Source organism: Neltuma alba, unplaced genomic scaffold (assembly GCF_004799145.2).
Source record: "Neltuma alba isolate B1F8T4 unplaced genomic scaffold, ASM479914v2 tig00011283_pilon, whole genome shotgun sequence".
NCBI classification, from domain to species: Eukaryota; Viridiplantae; Streptophyta; class Magnoliopsida; order Fabales; family Fabaceae; genus Neltuma; species Neltuma alba.
Window position 1 is genome coordinate 162,459 of NW_021635992.1, and position 18,194 is coordinate 180,652.

At 30.5% G+C, this 18,194-nt stretch overlaps 1 protein-coding gene across 1 annotated transcript; it reads right to left on the minus strand.

Moving 5' to 3' along the window:
* Window positions 1-6,228: 6,228 nt before the first annotated feature.
* Window positions 6,229-8,941, minus strand: LOC114711205 (transmembrane protein 230). Its single transcript, XM_028895569.1, has 2 exons — window positions 8,550-8,941; window positions 6,229-8,168 (listed from the first exon to the last, which is right to left on the minus strand). The coding sequence occupies exons 1-2, from the start codon at window positions 8,737-8,739 to the stop codon at window positions 8,047-8,049; spliced, it is 312 nt and encodes a 103-aa protein (XP_028751402.1). The 5' UTR covers window positions 8,740-8,941; the 3' UTR covers window positions 6,229-8,046.
* Window positions 8,942-18,194: the final 9,253 nt, after the last annotated feature.

Sequence of the window (18,194 nt, forward strand, 5' to 3'; positions counted from 1 at the left end):
GAAGATCCATTGCTTTCCATGAGATTATATTAATCAAAGTGGAAGCAAATTATATCATAATTAATAATCATATAAGTTAAAGCAAATTATATTTAGTGTATTTTATATCCTAAAGTTGAATCTTGTTCTTGGTGAAGCATTTTTGTGTTCTGTTAATTTGGTAATTAGTAATAAATTTCATTACTTGGGCAGTAAATTTTGTTAGCTGAGTAGTAAATTGTATTAGTTGCTTTTACATTAAAATAATAACACTTGGCATGTAAATGACTATACTTGTGTTGGTAATATAACTTTTGTGTAAAGCCAAGGAAGTTGACTTATTATTGCAATTGAATTCATTTGTTAATGGAACTTGACTAGATTTGTTATGGTAATTAAGTTGAGTAGGTTATGGAATTTACTTTATTTGTTAATGAAATGTACTACAATTGACTAAACTGTTGTAAAGGAAATATAATACAATGAATGACCATGAACAGTTTTGTTTTTCCATAAGGAAAAAATGGTATTAGAAGGAGAGCCAGGTAAAGAAGTGAAGAATGGGCACATGTTATTTTGAAAAGAATTTTTTAGGTTGGAGAAGGAGTTATATGTTTTCATGCGCAGGTGAGATTGTGATGTTCATGTGTTAGTACATGACTGAGCAAATGAGAGCCTAGTGTGATGCTTGATTACCGTGACAAATATGTTGCTGAATTATGGTGAAACCTAATATAGTGGCCATTTAATCATAACCTCAATTCAAGGCATGAAGAATCATTGATGTTGCTTTCATTAAAACAACCCACCATAATAACCAAAAAAATGACATCTATGACAGTAGCAAATGTTAGGTAGATTAAGCACGTAGCACTGGTGCACAAAAATGCATTGTCCAACTATTGTTATAATATTTGACTTGTGATTGTATACATAATTTGTTTACATTTAGTCACCGTTATTGCGCAGTTATTTGCAACTATTTTTCATCCATTTGCACATAATTTTACTAAACATGTACTAGGATTCACAATTTGTGTAGTGAAATTTAGTATCTACTAAATGGAATTTGCAACTTGTTTTCAGGAGATTTTCAATCTATTTTCAAGAGATTTATAATTTGTTTATTTGGAGCTGTTTTTAATCTATTCGCTCATAATTTTACTGAACATGTAATATGAATAACAACTTGCGAAAGGAAAGTACCAGTTCTCGTAACAAGTTTTGCAACCTATGCCTAATCCATTTGTTCAAAATTTTACTAAACATGTAATGGGATTCGCAACTTATGTAGTGAAATTTACCACTTGTTTAATGGGATTTGCAACCTATTTTTAGGAAATTTGCAACTTGTTTATTTGGAACTATCTTTAATCCATTCACTTACAATTTTACAAAACATATAACGTAAATAACAACTTGGTAAATGAAAGTGACAGTTGTTGTGATGAGTTTTGTAACTTGTTCTTAATCCATTTACACACACAAATTTTACTAAACATGTAATGAAATTCACAACTTACATTAGTGAACTACCCTTGATTAATGGGATTCGCAACTTATTTTTCAAGAGATTTACACCCATTACAACTTGTTTTTACTTGGGAACCATTTTTAATCCATTCACTCACAATTTTACTGAATATATAACGTGAATAATAATTGTGAAAATAAAAGTGCCAATTCTCGATATGAGTTTTGCAACTTGTTCTTAATCCATTTGCACATAAATTTTATTAAACATGTTAACGGGATTAACAACTTGGGTAGTTGCTTAATGATATTTGTAACTTGTTTATTTGAAACCATTCTTAATCTATTCTTTAAGCACACAATTTCATTGAATATGTAACATGAATAACAACTAGCAAAATGAAAGTAACAATTTTCATAATGAGTTTTGCAACCTGTTCTTAATCTATTTGCAAACAATTTTTCAAAACATGTAATAAGATTCACAACTTCCAACAAACAACCATAAATCAAAATTTTCATTCTCGAACAATCATTTTTCATCAACATGCATGGTGTTGAACACACACACACTCTTCTTTCATTAACAATTTCAGCATAGGATTTCACAACTAGACTATTGATTTTAACAACACTAATCATCTTATGCTTATTATTTGCATGTAATCCTCATGAGCATGTAATCATTGCCCCCACTTTTTCATTTCTAATATGTCATCTTTCATCCTCATCAAATACTCAATCTAAACCCTCCTCACCAACAAACCTATCCCTATCTAACGATAAAAAGCCATAAAAATGAAGAACCCAAACCCCATCATTAACTTCTACTCACTTATGTAATACTGCACTTCACTCCTTTTCCTACTACAAATCTACTTACCCATAAGCAAAACCTACCCAAATGAACAACATTTGCAAAATGATGATGGTCAGAGGAGTAAGATAATAGCATTTCAAAAGATAAATGACTCACACTTTGCTCTTTCCAGCGTTAAATGTGTTGCTCCAAGCTTCCTCTTTTCAGCTTTCATCTTTCACATGTTGCTTCAATGTCTTGCTCTGTTCTGAGTGTTTTCAAATTCAGCTGTTTTTTCTCTCACTTCATGGGCATTTTAGTCACTTTAGCAAAACTTGAAAATCACATATTCATACCTAATGACCATTTGGACATTTTCCTTATTTGGATTCCTTTTTTTGTCTTTTTGATTTTTGCAAGGTATTTGATGTTTATTTTCCCCTTTTTTTTAATTTCTATCGTAAACTTTTTTTTTTGTTGTAATATGCATACTCATGTAAATCGTTCACTTGATATATCAACGCCTATCTTGGAATTTTTCAAGTAAATTTTATTTGACAATTTGTTCTATAAAGTGTGTTCCCACATTTGTTACATTATTTGCTTATATGGTGTGTGTGTCAGTGTGTCCACATTTGCTTATATAGTACCTCTTCTATATGCATCTCACAACACACACAATTCCATTTTGTCATGCTACCTATTATTTAATTACTTAAACCTATGCTCTCTCAAATTTCATGGGTTAATTATATAATTTAAGAGCATGTAGGACTGTGTGCAAGTTTGCGTCTTTAATAATTAATACTGGTTGGTGAAGGAGGACTAACTAACCCCCTCTCCCAACAGCAAGAGCAAGACCACGAGCAATTATTATTAGTTTGTCTTATTTGTTTCTGGAATTTTAGATCTTGTCATGATATGAAAATCAATAATCAAACTCTAGAAGAGCTGGTAATTAGATCCACAAGCTTAATTAATTAACCATTTCCAATTAGACAACCAATTATTACCTATATGTATACCATTCTCTTAACCTCCCTACCATGTATATTCCTGCAAGAAGTTGGATTTGATGTGCCTCTACAACTTTCACATAAATTAAAGGGCATACCGAAATGTCATGCAAAATTAGGTTTAATCCTCCAAAGTCATCTAAAAATTAGGGTTTTTAGATATTACAATTCTCAACCAGTACTAACTATTTGCCATATTGAAGATTTTGCAACGACATCATATATATATCTCTCTCACACACACACACACAAAAGAACTGTGATTAAATGTTGGGTGTCAGTCATTTCTTTTTAAAATTGGTGTGTGGGAACGAGTACTGGTTTTGCTGTGATTCTGATAAATTGTAACAACTTTAATTTATAAATTCTCCTTGCGGTGAGAGGTGAGTAAGAAAAATTTTAGTTTGGACTCTCCAATTGAATGATCCAAGCAAGGCCCTTCGAAACTTAGGACCTGATTCATCAAAATTTTTGCTATACAAATGAGTTAACCACATTACGTATTAGGCCATCAGATTGTTTAGGTTAGTCACAAATTTTAGATGCATTTGTAAAATAAAATACAAAATTAAATATACATATATGTATGCATGCACGCATATATGTATGTAAAGATAGAGAGAGATGTGAATAGGATCTCTTGTTTATGAAGCTTCATTAGAGAGATCTCGTTAAACTTTTCAGGAAATTAAAGGCAATATATTTTGATACGTTGCCATTGTTATGAGAAATACTTTAAATCAAATCTTTTACAAAGTTGTACTATTCACATATCCATGTGTGATTTAATAAAGTTTACTACGTCTACGCATTGAAACTTAAATCCTAGAGAGAATTACAATGAAATCTTAAGGGAAGAAAAAACTTACAAACCAAATCTTAAAGATTATCATTCTCTACTCTAGAACTTGTCATTACAGATTACTCAAATTGTTATTGAGACTTTTTAGTAATAATTTCTTTTCTTTAGAATTTGAATGTAATTCTCCCTAAATCCTAAACACTCCATAACTGCGAAGGCACGATGGAGAAAGGGTCTTCTAAAAATATATTATAATGAAATTTAAAAAATTTAAGAGGCCTGGGAGCCCCTTCTCTTCTTCTGCATCTCTTTAACTTCATGTTTTTTAAAGCACTTTAGAAGATTTATATCCTTAAAAGAGTTTATTTGGAATGGTTCATAGATAACTTTTCATCTATAATTTACAAAATACTTATGTGAGGAAAATTTTATTTCTACTTACCTAAAAGTATTTATAAGTAATTAAATTATAAATACAAGCAAGCCCAAAGTCAATGGTTTTTGTTGATCTGCTCCATATTATTAATTCAAATAAATTGATGCTGAAGTGCTGAAGCTGCTCGCATTTATCAATAATCATAGCAGTGCGAGTTCCATTACTTTACGTGCGGTGAAAAGGGGTATTATTATCAATAACTTTTTTTTTTTTACCAGCATATTATCAACTTATTGAACTCACTAATATTCAAAACTTACATGGACACGATAGGCATATATATAAAACCTAATTATTTTATACACGATAGCACATCTATTAAAAAAACGTAAAATTTGCATAATTACCAATAGTGATTAAAACGATCGAATAGCAGAGTTGAATTCTTCTTACTTTAAGTTTTGGTCAAAAAAATTCTTCTTAGTTTAAAATCCATCTTGTGAAAAAAAAAAAATTACATCAAGAAACTTCCTCTCTATTTTAAATCAGACAACACAATAAGAGTTGGTCAATTTGGTAAAAAGTCAACTCATAACCTACAAAATTGTGAATTCAAATGATCTGTAAGTATCTCTACAAACATTTTTTGAGTCTGAAAGAATGCACTGGTGAGCTCTTGAGATTCAACTCACCTAAATTTTTTTTGTATGAAAAAAAAAATCAGACAAGGCAAAATAGTCGATAGATCCAAATATTACCCCAAACAAAAGAGAAGAACGATGTTCCAATCTTTTCGCACTAGCCGTATGCCTGCATCTTCACCTCGCCTCAAGTGTTTCGGGCTGAGGCCCATATGTTAGGTGGTAGAAAACTAAGAATTAAAAAAAAAAAAAAAAAAAGACCAAGGATACTTTAGGACGATAATCCCATAACCAGCATAGCTTGTGTTTCTCGTAAACACAGACACTTCAAAAATAAGAGGTCCTAGTATAAATATCATCACGACTTTCTGTGAGGTGTATTTCTCTTTTCAATCACATGAATAAGCCATATCACCTCAATAAACCTCCCTGCGTATAGTTCGTGTCACGCCCACCACGCCCACAATTTATAAGTCTCTCCCATTTCGGGTCTTACCTCTTATACACCATATGTTCACAGATTTGGCGCAAGGTTAGAAAATCCCCATTACGATTGCTTCAAGCTCAAATCACACCAGATGAATTGATTAAGACACCAAAACTACTTCTTGAGGTATAACTATCCGTGATTTGCTCATGTGGGGTAGCAGAAAAAAGCAAGGCAGCTGCCAGCTGAATTGATGATGTCGATCCAGTCTTTCTTGTAAGAAGATAGAAGGCTACACTGCAAACTCCGGAATTGGATTTCAAAATCAGAGAAACCACTTGAGATTCTGATGATGTCTTAGATACATGACCTCAGAGTAGCATCAAGAAGCAGGATTGGCGTCTTAACCATCATCCAGAAGCATGCAGAAAGGATTAGTTCAATTGGCCGATAATTTATTGAACTAATCATAGAAAGGATTACTAACTTGTAAGATATCTGAAAATGTCAGGAGGAAGACTTGAAATCGGCGAGACAAGAAAAACTCTGGAAGTCGAGGCATACGAGGCAGAAAGCTTTGAGGAGCTCTAGCTCTCATATGAATGAAGAAAAACAAATATATATCTGCAATTTGATACCTCAAAAAAATTTTAAGATCCTTTATTTGCATCTATGTGTATCATACAATTGTCTCTAAGATCAATTTTTTCGGGCATTGAAATAAATAATATATTATATACTAAATATATTTGGAGGAAGTTGAGTTTTCAAGTCATAATTACCAACTATGACTCAAATTTTTAAAATACTTTAATTACAAATTCGCTATGCATGAAAGAAAATGACCACTCTATCAAACTCTTACATGATGCAGTTTCATAGTAATTTCACTGTCAATATATCCCGCCACCATTTGCTTTCAAGCTACCAAGGTACTCTAACTCCATTAACATATTGAACATGAAAACAAATCGATGTTATATTGCTGGAGCAAATGGTTAAGACATATGTTCCATTTATAACAAGGCAAGAATCATCTATGTTATGATCTGTCTCCAGAGATCAAATAAGCCACAGCTGTCACACTAAAATCTTGTGATAAAGTCCTAAACAACCAATTCAGCCAATCAATAGCTAAAAGAATAAAGTTTACTCCTTATAATTTCAATGCTTCAAATCATACTTGCCCTGAAAAACTTAGATAGGACTTCAAATACCCCCTAGCCCTAATAAACTTCAATGGCTAATTTATCTGAGCCTTGGAGCAATTATGCTCACAAAACCTTTATCATTACTGGGCATACTTGGAGGTTGATATCAAACATGGGCTTTAAAATCTCAGACAGGAAATCAACAATCAAAACATAAACTGAGGCCAAGGCTATAATGACATCCTCAATCAAAACAAATGTATTGCCGAAGGTGAGGAGGGTAAATTTCAGTCAAGAAAAAATTTCGCCGATTGTCAGCATATCTCAACACACACACACACACATATGTATATAAAAAACCAGAAAAAGCAAGAATAAAGGGAAGTTAAATGCCCCACCAAGAAGATAAAAGAGACAACCAAACACAAAACAGGGAGAAAGAGTGTTCCCAAAAATTCTGCCGGTTGTCTGCATATCTCAACATGTATATATATCTAGAAAACCCAAAAAACATGAATAAGGGGGAGTCAAATGTCCCGCCAAGACGATAAAAGAGACAACAAAAAACAAAATAAAGAGTTTTCCAAAAAATCTCAATATCACTGACATTGATTATTGGCAGCTTACATTATACACAACCAAAACAAACAATTTTGAATGAATTCAAGCAAGATCAGATTTTACCTCCAAATGATAAGTGACCAACATATTGTTAAAGGATAAAAATGCAAACATACTTTGGCAGACAGATGGCATATCAAGGACCCATCCTATGACCACCTGCCACTTATACTACGGGGGAGTTTGGGAACCCCTTAGAAGCACTTAAAGAAAGTACTTTCAAGCAAGTCGCGCAAAAATTACTCTCGTATATTTATCTAGAGCATCGTAAAATCACTTCCACATAGCTAATCGAGGATGCCCAAAAAAAAAAATAGCATAAAAATTTTACATTAGGAACGTCTCAGTCATCCCTACAAGTCACCTAGAAATAATATACATTTCCAATAGCCAAGAGATTGCAAAAGTAGAAGAAAGGGGGAAACGGGGAAGAATTTTCAAGAAAGGACAATGAAAAAAGGCCTTAGATTAAACCTTCTAGCTTTCAGTATTCATCGCATATTTTGATTGAGTAAAAATACAATAGCGATTTAGAGAAGATAAAAGCATATTATATAGAAGATAATTTTAAACAGCGTTGTATATATTGTTCCAAGCAGATGTAATCTTTTTTTCTTTTTTGGTCTGTGTTCTGAGCACCTGTAATGTAAATACACATTATTTGCCGGCAAAACCATAGGAGAACAAACAAGATAAGAAAAAACATACAACCCTTGACGATCTGTACAGAGTGATATTTGACCTTGACATATAGGACACAGCTACACAGGCGGTATGTTAGAGAAAGAAAACCCTTTGTATCCCTTGTAGGCAAAATAAGCAATCCGCGTATAGTAGAATCCCGGAATGAACAAGATGGCTCCCAGTATTGCAAAGAAAAGCCCTGAATATAAACTCAACCGGTTAGAAAGCCCCTAGTAGTTAATAATACTGTAACGGATGCTGAACTAGATAATATCAGATAGGTCTTTCAAATTCCCTCAGTTGGACGATTAATTCCAAAATATTCCACCCACCAAAGAAGGCAATAACCAATTATACAATCAAAAGGGGAGAAATTAAATCCAGAGAGAGTATTAATTCTCCATAACTTTCAAGAAAGATGGGAAAACATATGAAAGTTTATTAGAAATGTCAGCTCCTTTCATTTAAAAAGAAATTCAGCCTTTTCTTTTTTGAATCGGGAGAAGAATAATCAACATGGAAACTTAAAATTGATGAAAATCAAGAAAAGGGAAGGGTAAGGAAGCGCAATAAAGAATACCGTGAGCTGTGTCACCGCCGACACGATTGTAGGTCATAATTGAACCGATGATGATACCGAGGGTTCCGAAGAAGAGAAGAGCAACGGCGAGGGCGATCTCCTTGATGGGAGGTTTGTTGTTGACAACGTAAGATGGCTCCATCATGATATCCTCGTCGGAAATCGAGAAGGCGTGATCGACGTACGCCATTGTTGAATTAGTAAAACGAGATTCGCCCGACACAAGGTCACAGTGCTTTTTCTCTCTGGGCGTCTCAGTAAGTCGTAATCCTCAAAGATTGAGCTCTCAGGCTTTGGCAATGAATGAACAAAATTGAAATGAAATACAGAGAGAAGGCTTGAGAGGAAGGGTGTGGGGCTGGGATGAATGCAGCTTTCGCGGTTTGGACGAAAATTTGGTGACGTTCGATAGATCGAAGACTTTGATTTGGACCATTAGGCCATTACATTATTTATACAAGCCTTTTTCTTCCCCGGGGCACAGCCGGAAAAACGGGCCGAGCCCATCGGGTCGGTCCGTTTAGACCCTGAAATTATAAGGGTCGGACTTGATATTTTTCTCTTAAAATGAGAAATAAGTCCTGGAGGGCCGAAAACTTAAAAGGGCCGGCCCTGGAGGGCCACGCGGGCCGGTCCTTTTAAGCCCTTTTATAATTTTTTTTATTTTTTAAATTTTTTATATAATATTAATGTTATTAATTTTTTATATTGTTAATAATATTTCAAATATTTAGTTATTATTATCATTTTAAAATTAAATTTAGTTTTAGACAATAATTTATCCAATTAAATTTTTAAAAAATGGGTTAATTTGGACTTTAATAATGATTTGATTTATATTATATGCGTTGATATTTTTAAACTATATATATATATATATATTTGATAATAGAATATTTTTATACTTATATAACTTGTGATTCTATAATTTGAATTAGAAATTCATGAGCTTCAACAACAATGTTTCTCACATTAAAGTAAAATAATAGTTAGATTGCAAAATTTAAAAATAAAATTCTTATAAAGAAGAAAAACTTGATATTTTTGTTACGAAAGAAAAGCATACTTATGAAGAAAAGTAATTAATTATAGTGATGATGAAGTTTCAAAAGATTAATGATAGTGTTTATTTATTGCACAATTGCATTATAGATAAAAAATTTAGATGTTGTTATCTTGTTAATGAATGTTTTAGATGTTCTTATATGTTAATGAATATTTATATATGATGATATTTTATATTTATGACTTAATTTTAGTCATATTTATGTCTTTTATTAATAATTTCATTGGTTTATTTTTATATTTTTATTAAAAAATATGATAAATATAAAAAAATAGTATTTTTTCTTAAACGGGCCAAAAGCCCGCGGGTCGGCCCTGACCCTATAGTTTAAGAGCCAGGCCTAGCAAATTGGGGTATTTTTAAAATTTCAGCTATGGAAGGCCGGCCCTTTTAAGCCCGCCAGCCTTGAAGGGCCGAAGGGCCGAGCCAGCCCTGATTCCCGGCTCTACCCGGGGGTTGTTTACGCCCCTCCCAGTTTTTTTTTTTGCTCTTTTAATTTTTTTTACGAGGTTTTAATTTAGTTTTTTAATTTTAAAAAATATATATTTGATCTTTTAATCCTAAAATCATTAAGATTTGATAATGATTTTTTGTAACAATTATGAATGTTTTGAAAATTAAACTTAATATGTTAGTATTTGAAAATATCTTATCAACATTTAAGATTTTAATGTCATCGTTTTTAAAAAAAAATTTGGGATTAAATGACTAAAAGTATACGTTTTAAAATTAAGAAATAAAATTAAAAACTTGTACTCCTCCGATCCTTAATATAAGACCCATTTAACCAATTTGATTATATTAAGGAAGTTAAGTAAGTTAGTTAATTATAAGAAATATGACACGTTTTTTTCTAAAATACCGTAATTATCTTTCTTAATAATACCCCATCTTCCTCTTCTACTTGATTATAGTTGATGAAGTATCCATGGGGATAATTTAGAGAAAATTGATAAATATGAGAAATGGGTCCTATATTTAGAATTAAAACAAACTCAACAATTTGGGCTTATATTAAGGACTGGAGGAGTACAAAGTTAAAAGACTAAAAATATACTTTAATTTTTTTTCCTTTGCATTTTTCACGAGAAAAATCATAAATAAAAAATTTTAAAAATGTAATATTCTAATTCAAACCTTTAAGAATAAAAAAGACAGAAAAAAAATATCTGATCTAGTATTTTGTAAATATAATTAAATAACTAAAATATCATTACATCAAAAAGTTTGTTAATAAGTTTTGAACTAGTAATAACAAGTGCTAAATAGCAAATAATAAAAAAATATTGATAATGATAAGTAAAGGTGGGAACAAGCTGGGTCAGGTCTTATTTTTAATATGCTAGACTTGTTTTGTAGCACATTAGCCTGAACTTAGTCTGTAACCCGTTACAGGTTTATTTTTCAGCATAAGCCTGGCTTGAAACATGTTAAAGAGTCTATATTTTTTAAAAAATTCAAATTACAGAGTGATCTGTCAAAAAAAAAGCTAAAATTTAAAAAAAAAATATACATAATAATTAATTTTTAAATATTATCTTTTATTTAAATTTTAGTATCATAAGTACTAATTTTAATTTTAATTATAATTTACAAGGATATTATTGAAAACTAGGTGTAATTGTTTATTAAAATTTAGAACAAGACTACATTTAAGTACAAAATGAAAATTAAAATCAAGACAAATAAATGGGAAAACAAATTATTAATTTTACAATGAATAATGAGGGTGTCATAATTTAATTACCATAATACATAAGTTAATTAATTTATCATTCTTGGAACAAAATTTTCTTTCCTATTTTATTTATTTTTTTAAAACTTAAAAATAACATTATTTATTGATTTTATTATTTTAAATTATTTTTTTATCTTCACTTGTCAAATAAACCTCAAAATCCAAGGAAGCATTAAGCCATTAACTATATATTAAAATTAAAAAATAAATTAAAGAAGCACATTAATAATACTACTACAAACTAATTTTTTCATATATTATAATTATAAATTTATAACAGGCCAAGCCGGCTTAACAAGCTTCTTAAAAAGCCTAAGCTTGGCCTGTAAAGTTAAACACACCCGGGCTTGCTTCTCTTTGAAAACAGGTTAGGCTAAATGCAAGCCAAGTCATAAACTCCTGACAGGCTGTCTAACCTGTTTCCACTCCTAATAATAAGTTATTTATTAATAAGTTGTGAATCGATAATAACAAGTTTTAAATAGCCAATGCCAAGAAATATACTGACAATGACATGTTTGATTTTTTTTTTCCAAATATGATACAAGGACATTTTATTCACTTAATTATATTGCAAAATACCAAAACAAGTATCACTCCGTCTTTTGTCATTTTCAACTCTTAGATGACTGAATTGAAAAATGATAATTTCAACTTTATTGTTCCAGAATTTTTCATTTTCACTGGGAAAAACAGACCAATGCATAATATATTGGGAAAATGACAGAAACATATTTGTTGAGTTTTAAAAAGACAAATAAGTCAAGCTGACTATTCTTGTAATTATTTTGACTACTTCTATAATTGTTTTGAGAAGTCAAAATCATCTATTTATCATTTGGAAATTCATGAGGTATTTCATTCTCTCCAATGTTTTTGTGTTAAAAGAACTATAGGATCATATTTACTATGAAGCATTAAAATTAATTAATATATTTTTATAAAACTATTTTTCCTTTTTCATTTTTTTTTATTTTTCCCCACTCGCCACTATTTGGAAGTTGGGAGCTTCATGTTTGTCAAGGTTATGCATGGTGGTTAAAACCAAATTTTGATTTTAATTGAAAAAACCAAATTTTGCATAGGGAAAATGACACAAAAATTATATATGATTTTGGAAATGCCAAAATGGTCAATTGAATTTGTAAAATCCTAATTTAGTCACAAGTAACCAATTTGACCTTTATAAATTTACTGAAATGATCATATTGCCTTTTATTTTATTTATTGTTTTAAAAAAACCAAAACCCCCACTGGCCGACCGGCTGCCGGAGTTCTGGCGTCGGCGGAGCAGCCACTACCGGAACTTCAGCGATCAGCCAACAATTGGTCGTCGAAACTCCAGCGGCCGAAAATAATTTTTTGAAAATGTTTACAATTTCAGTATAATGGTTAACAACTTTTATAATGCTATTAACAACTTCAGTATAGCAGTTAACAACAAATTTTTGAGAAATTCAACAATTAGTCATCGAAGCTCCGGTGACTGAAAACAATATTTTTAAAAATTTTTATAACTTCAGTCTAATAGTTAATAATTTTTGTAACGCTATTAACAATTTCAGTATAGTAGTTAACAACAGGTTTTCTGGAAAATTCAACAATTGGTCACTGGAGCTCTAGTGGCTAGAAACAATTTTTTTGAAAATTTTTACAACTTCAGTATAACAATTAACAACTTTTGTATCACTATTAACAATTTTAGTATAAAGATTAACAACAGGTTTTCTGATAAATTCAAAAAAGTAGTATTTTTACAACTTCAGTAATGCTGTTAACAAGTTTCGTAACTTTATTAACAACCTCGGTATAATATTTAACAACAGGTTTTCTTAAAAATTCAAAAAAGATGGCATTTTCCAACTTTAGCAACTAATTTTTTTTAAAATTTTTTACAACTTTAGTATAACAGTTAACAACTTTTATAACATTATTAATAACTTTAGTATAGTAGTTAATAATAGGTTTTCCGAGAAATTAAATAATTTGTCGCTAAAGCTCTGGCGGCTGGAAACAATTTTTAAAAAAAATTTTACAACTTCAATATAACAGTTAACAACTTTTGTAATATTGTTAACAACTTTAGTATAACAGTTAATAATAGGTTTTTCAGAAAATTCAACAATTAATCGTCGGAGCTCTTGTCACTGGAAACAATTTTTTTGAAAATTTTTACAACTCAGTATAATGGTTAACAACTTTTGTAACGCTATCAACAACTTCAGTATAATAGCCAACAATAGGTTTTTGAATTTTTTAATGACATTACCGAAGTTGTGAAAATGTTACTTTTTGAATTGTCTGAAAAACATGTTATTAATTGCTATACTGAAATTGTTAATAGCGTTACAAAAGTTATTAACCGTTATACTAAAATTGTAAAAAAAATTTTTAAAAAAATAGTTGTTAAAGTTGTAAAAATGCTATTTTTTTATTTTTTTAAGAAAACCTGTTGTTAAGTATCATACTAAAATTGTTAATAGAGTTATGGAACTTGTCACCGACATTACTGAAGTTGTAAAAATGCTACTTTTTGAATTTATCGAAAAACCTGTTATTAACTATTATACTGAAGTTGTTAATAGCGTTACAAAAGTTGTTAATCGTTATATTAAAGTTGTAAAAATTCTCAAAAAAATTGTTTCTGGCTGTCAGAGCTCAGGCGACCAATTGTTAAATTTTTCAAAAAATTTGTTATTAACTGCTATACTAAAATTTTTAATAACATTATAAAAGTTGTTAACCGTTATACTGAAGTTGTAAAAATTTTCAAAAAAAATTGTTTTCGACTGCCGGAGCTCTGGGCGACCAATTGTCAGTCGATTGCCGGAGCTTTGGTGATGGCCGCCACCGCTGATGCTGGAGCTTCACTGACTAGTCAGCCAATGGGGCTTTGGTTTTTTGAAAAATAATAAATAAAATGAAGAGCAATATGATTATCAAAATTAGTCACTTGTGACTAAATTGAGATTTTGCAAATTCAAGTGACCATTTTGACATTTTCAAGTTCAAGTATCATTTTTGTGTCTTTTTTTTTTTGAATAAGTTGTTGTTTTTTTTTTAAGGGGAGGAATCGAATAAGTTGCTCTCTTTTTGGAGGAGGGAAAGGAAATCAGTTGAATAATATATTTAAGAAATTCATTTTAAGTTAAAAAAATTGAGAAAGATAGTTTCTAAACTCCAAATTAATTTTCTGACAAAAAAAACCTCCAAATTAATTAAAAAATGTTGGCAAAGAAATTAGTTAAAAAAAATTAAAGTTTCACCAACATTTGTCTTTGTGCCCAGGCGCCAACGTTTCAAAAGATACAATAAGCAATACTCACATTTCGAGCAAGATTTTTTACCCGAGAAAAATTACGGGCAATATATTGGCCTATATTAATTATTTATAAATTATTAAATTATTAAATTTTGTTCAATTCGCCAGTCATCTCAAATGGAATGAATTTCGGTACTAACGGATTGAACTGCGTTTAGATATAATTTGGATTGGATTAGATGGTCGAGATTCAATTTTATTTTTAATTTTATTCTTTTAAAAAATTATTTTAATGCATATATAATCTGAAAAATAATTTTTAACTTTCATTTGTTCAAAAAACTAATTTTTTTACTTAGAATTTTTAGTTGAAAATTTTTAAAAAAATGATAGAAAAATGATTGTTAAATTTCAAAATTTCTGAATATTCACTTGAATAAGTCAAATTCTTTTGAATCACTTATGACCAAATAGCAATTTTTAAATTTACTAAAATGATCAAATTGCCATGAGTAATACAGTTAACAAGTTCATTAATACTATCAATAAGTTTAGTATCATTATTAATAATAGGTTTTTTAGAAAATTAAAAAAAAAGTCACTTTTACAACTTCAATAATACTGTTAACAAGTCTTACAATGATATTAACAACTTGCGTAATATCATTCATAATATGATATTAGAAACTTTTGACACTTTAAGAGATTAGTCATGAGATCATAAATGAAAAATTTTACAACTTTAATAATACGGTTAACAAGTTTATTAATATTATTAATAAGTTTGGTATTGTTATTAACAACAGAATTTTCAGAAAATTAAAAAAATGATAATATGATCATTTTAGTAAATTTTAAAATCCTTATTTAGTCATATGAGATTAAAAAGGAATTTTCATTATTCGGATAACTATTTTAAAATTTTTAAATTTAACTATCATTTTTTTGTCTTTCTTTTAAAATTTTATATTTAAACTATTAAAATTATATTTCATCGATACAAATTCCATCATAATATTATGATCTTTATTATTGTGATGGGTAATAAAATCAAGTCATAATCTTACAGCCCAATAATATGAGAGCCTCGGGCTGGGGGGGGAGCCTCGGAAGGTTTTAGTATTTGTCCCTTTAGTTAAAAAGAAAAATCCATTTGGGTGACGCAAGTCTCATGCTATCCAAATATGATAGCAAATAGAGCTAACAACAAGAGTTGAGTCTAACGTCTTTGTTGTGGAGTACCACTTTGTTGTGGTTCCAGCTGCGGCGTTTGGGGAGGCATCCTAGCTCCTGGGTGTCTAGGTAAACGCCTGAGGATAATTGACGGCTCGCCCTGCCCAACATTGGTATGACCTAGGAGGAAGGGAGATTTTACCATGCCCTTGGATCGTGGGTGAGCCCAACCTCTTTCCAAAAATTTCTTTACCGAAAAAAAAAACAAGAGTTGAGTCTAACAGAAAAAGCTAGTATCTCATAATGTGACGAATCAAGGTTTGAATCCCTACTAGGAGAAGTGCCCACATTTAGTACCCAATAGTGTCTTGAATAAGATTGTCTTCAATAGGAGGATACATATGCTTTAGCAAAAAAAAAAAAAAAGAATTGGAAAAATGGGCTGAGCCTGTTAGCCCAGCCTGTTTAAACCCGTTTAAGTCGAGAGCCTGGCTTGTATTTTGAAGCCTTAAAAAGGAAGTCGGGCTTAAAAGGGTTAGCCCTGAAGGGTCGAAAAATAAACAGGTTGGCCTGTTTAAGCCTGCCAACATTTTTTTAAATTTCTATATTTTTTCTTAACTTATAAAAGAAAACTCTAACATTTTACACATAACATGCTCTTAGTTTCACTCACTTTAGCAGCTTACATAGACAGCATTCACTATAGTTGTTGAAACAAAAAAACAAAAAAAGATGACAATTACAAAATTTAAAACTAGGTATATTCACAAAAATGTATTATTATTTATAAGTCAAAATATTGTATGTGTAATTTTTACAGTTTTATTTGTCATTCTCCTACATTTTTTATGCTTGAAATAGAATTAATTAAAGAATCTTTTGAATTAAAATAAAGATTTATACTATTTTTATAGTTAGAAACAAATTTAGAACTAGGAACGATGGTCTCTTTTCTTTTTTGCCAGCAAAATGAATTATTATTCTTTGTGTATACTATATTCGTTAGTTAAACATTTTTATTAATTATTTATAATTAAACCACATCATCTATATTGTAATTATTTACTGAACTAAGTAGTTATTTAGTTGTTTATGTCTGTCTTCCATTTAGTTTGTAGTGTGATAGATGTTTAGATATGATAATGTTTATATTTGTGATTTAATTTTATTTATATTTATGCCTTTTATTAGTAATTTTATTTTTTTATTTTTATTATTTTGATAAAATATGTAACAAATAAAAAATTGTGTTTTAGTTAAACCGACCAAAAACCTGCAAGCTGGACTTAAAAAATTATTCATTTTTTGAATTTAGGTCTAGAGGGGCCGACGTGTTAAAGGCCTGAGCTCATGACAGCTAGCCTAGTAAGGTCGAACCGACCCGTTTTTCTAGTGCTAATAGCAAATGTGATTGTCAGGATAAACAAGTGTTAGTGACGGGGGAAAAACAAAAACCAAACAGAAAAAGAAAAGAAAGGTAGGAGTTTTGTTAACATGGCAATTAAATGGTGGGCCATCTCGAAACGCACGAGTTAATTAGTGGTCCCATCGTTCATGGGTTAATCAATAGGTGCCATCTAGATGGCCGACGACTTTTTTGTTTAAAAGAAGTGTCAGAGAAACAAAAAAGTGGAAAAGGCCAACGCATACTTATAAGTACGGTGACCAGAAGTTTGAACTCATGACCCCTTAACATATTAAAAATGATATGAACACTAAGCCTAGAGCCGGGAAAACGGGTCGAGCCCGTCGGGCCGGCCCGTTTAAGCCCGTTTAAGTCACGGGCCGGGCTTGTATTTTGGAGTCTTGAAAGGGAAGTCGGGTTTAAAAGGGCCAGCCCTGTAGGGCCGAAAAATAAACGGGTCAGCCCTGTAGGGCCGCGGGCCGGCCCGTTTAAGCCCGCCAATAATTTTTTTTTAATTTTTATATTTTTTTCTTAACTTAAAAAGGAAAACCCTAACATTTTACACATAATATACTCTTAGTTTTACTTACTCCCACTGCTTACACAAATGGCATTCACAAAAAAAGAAATCACCATAATTCTAAGTATATTAACAAAAATGTGTTATTATTTATAAGTTGTCAAAACCTATTAAAATACTGTATGTGTTATTTTACAATCTTTATTTATCATTCTTTCATATTTTTTATACTTGAAATAGAATTGGTTAAAGAATCTTTTGAATTAAAATAAAAATCTATATCATTTTTATAGTTAGAAATAAATTTAGAACTATGGATGATGAACTCTTTTCTTTTTTGTCAGTAGGACAAACAATTATTTTTTATATATACTATGTTTGTTAGTTAAACTTTTTTGTTAATTATTTATAATTAAACAAGATCATCCATATTGTAATTATTTACTGAACTTAGTGTTTATTTAGTTGTTTATGTCTGTCC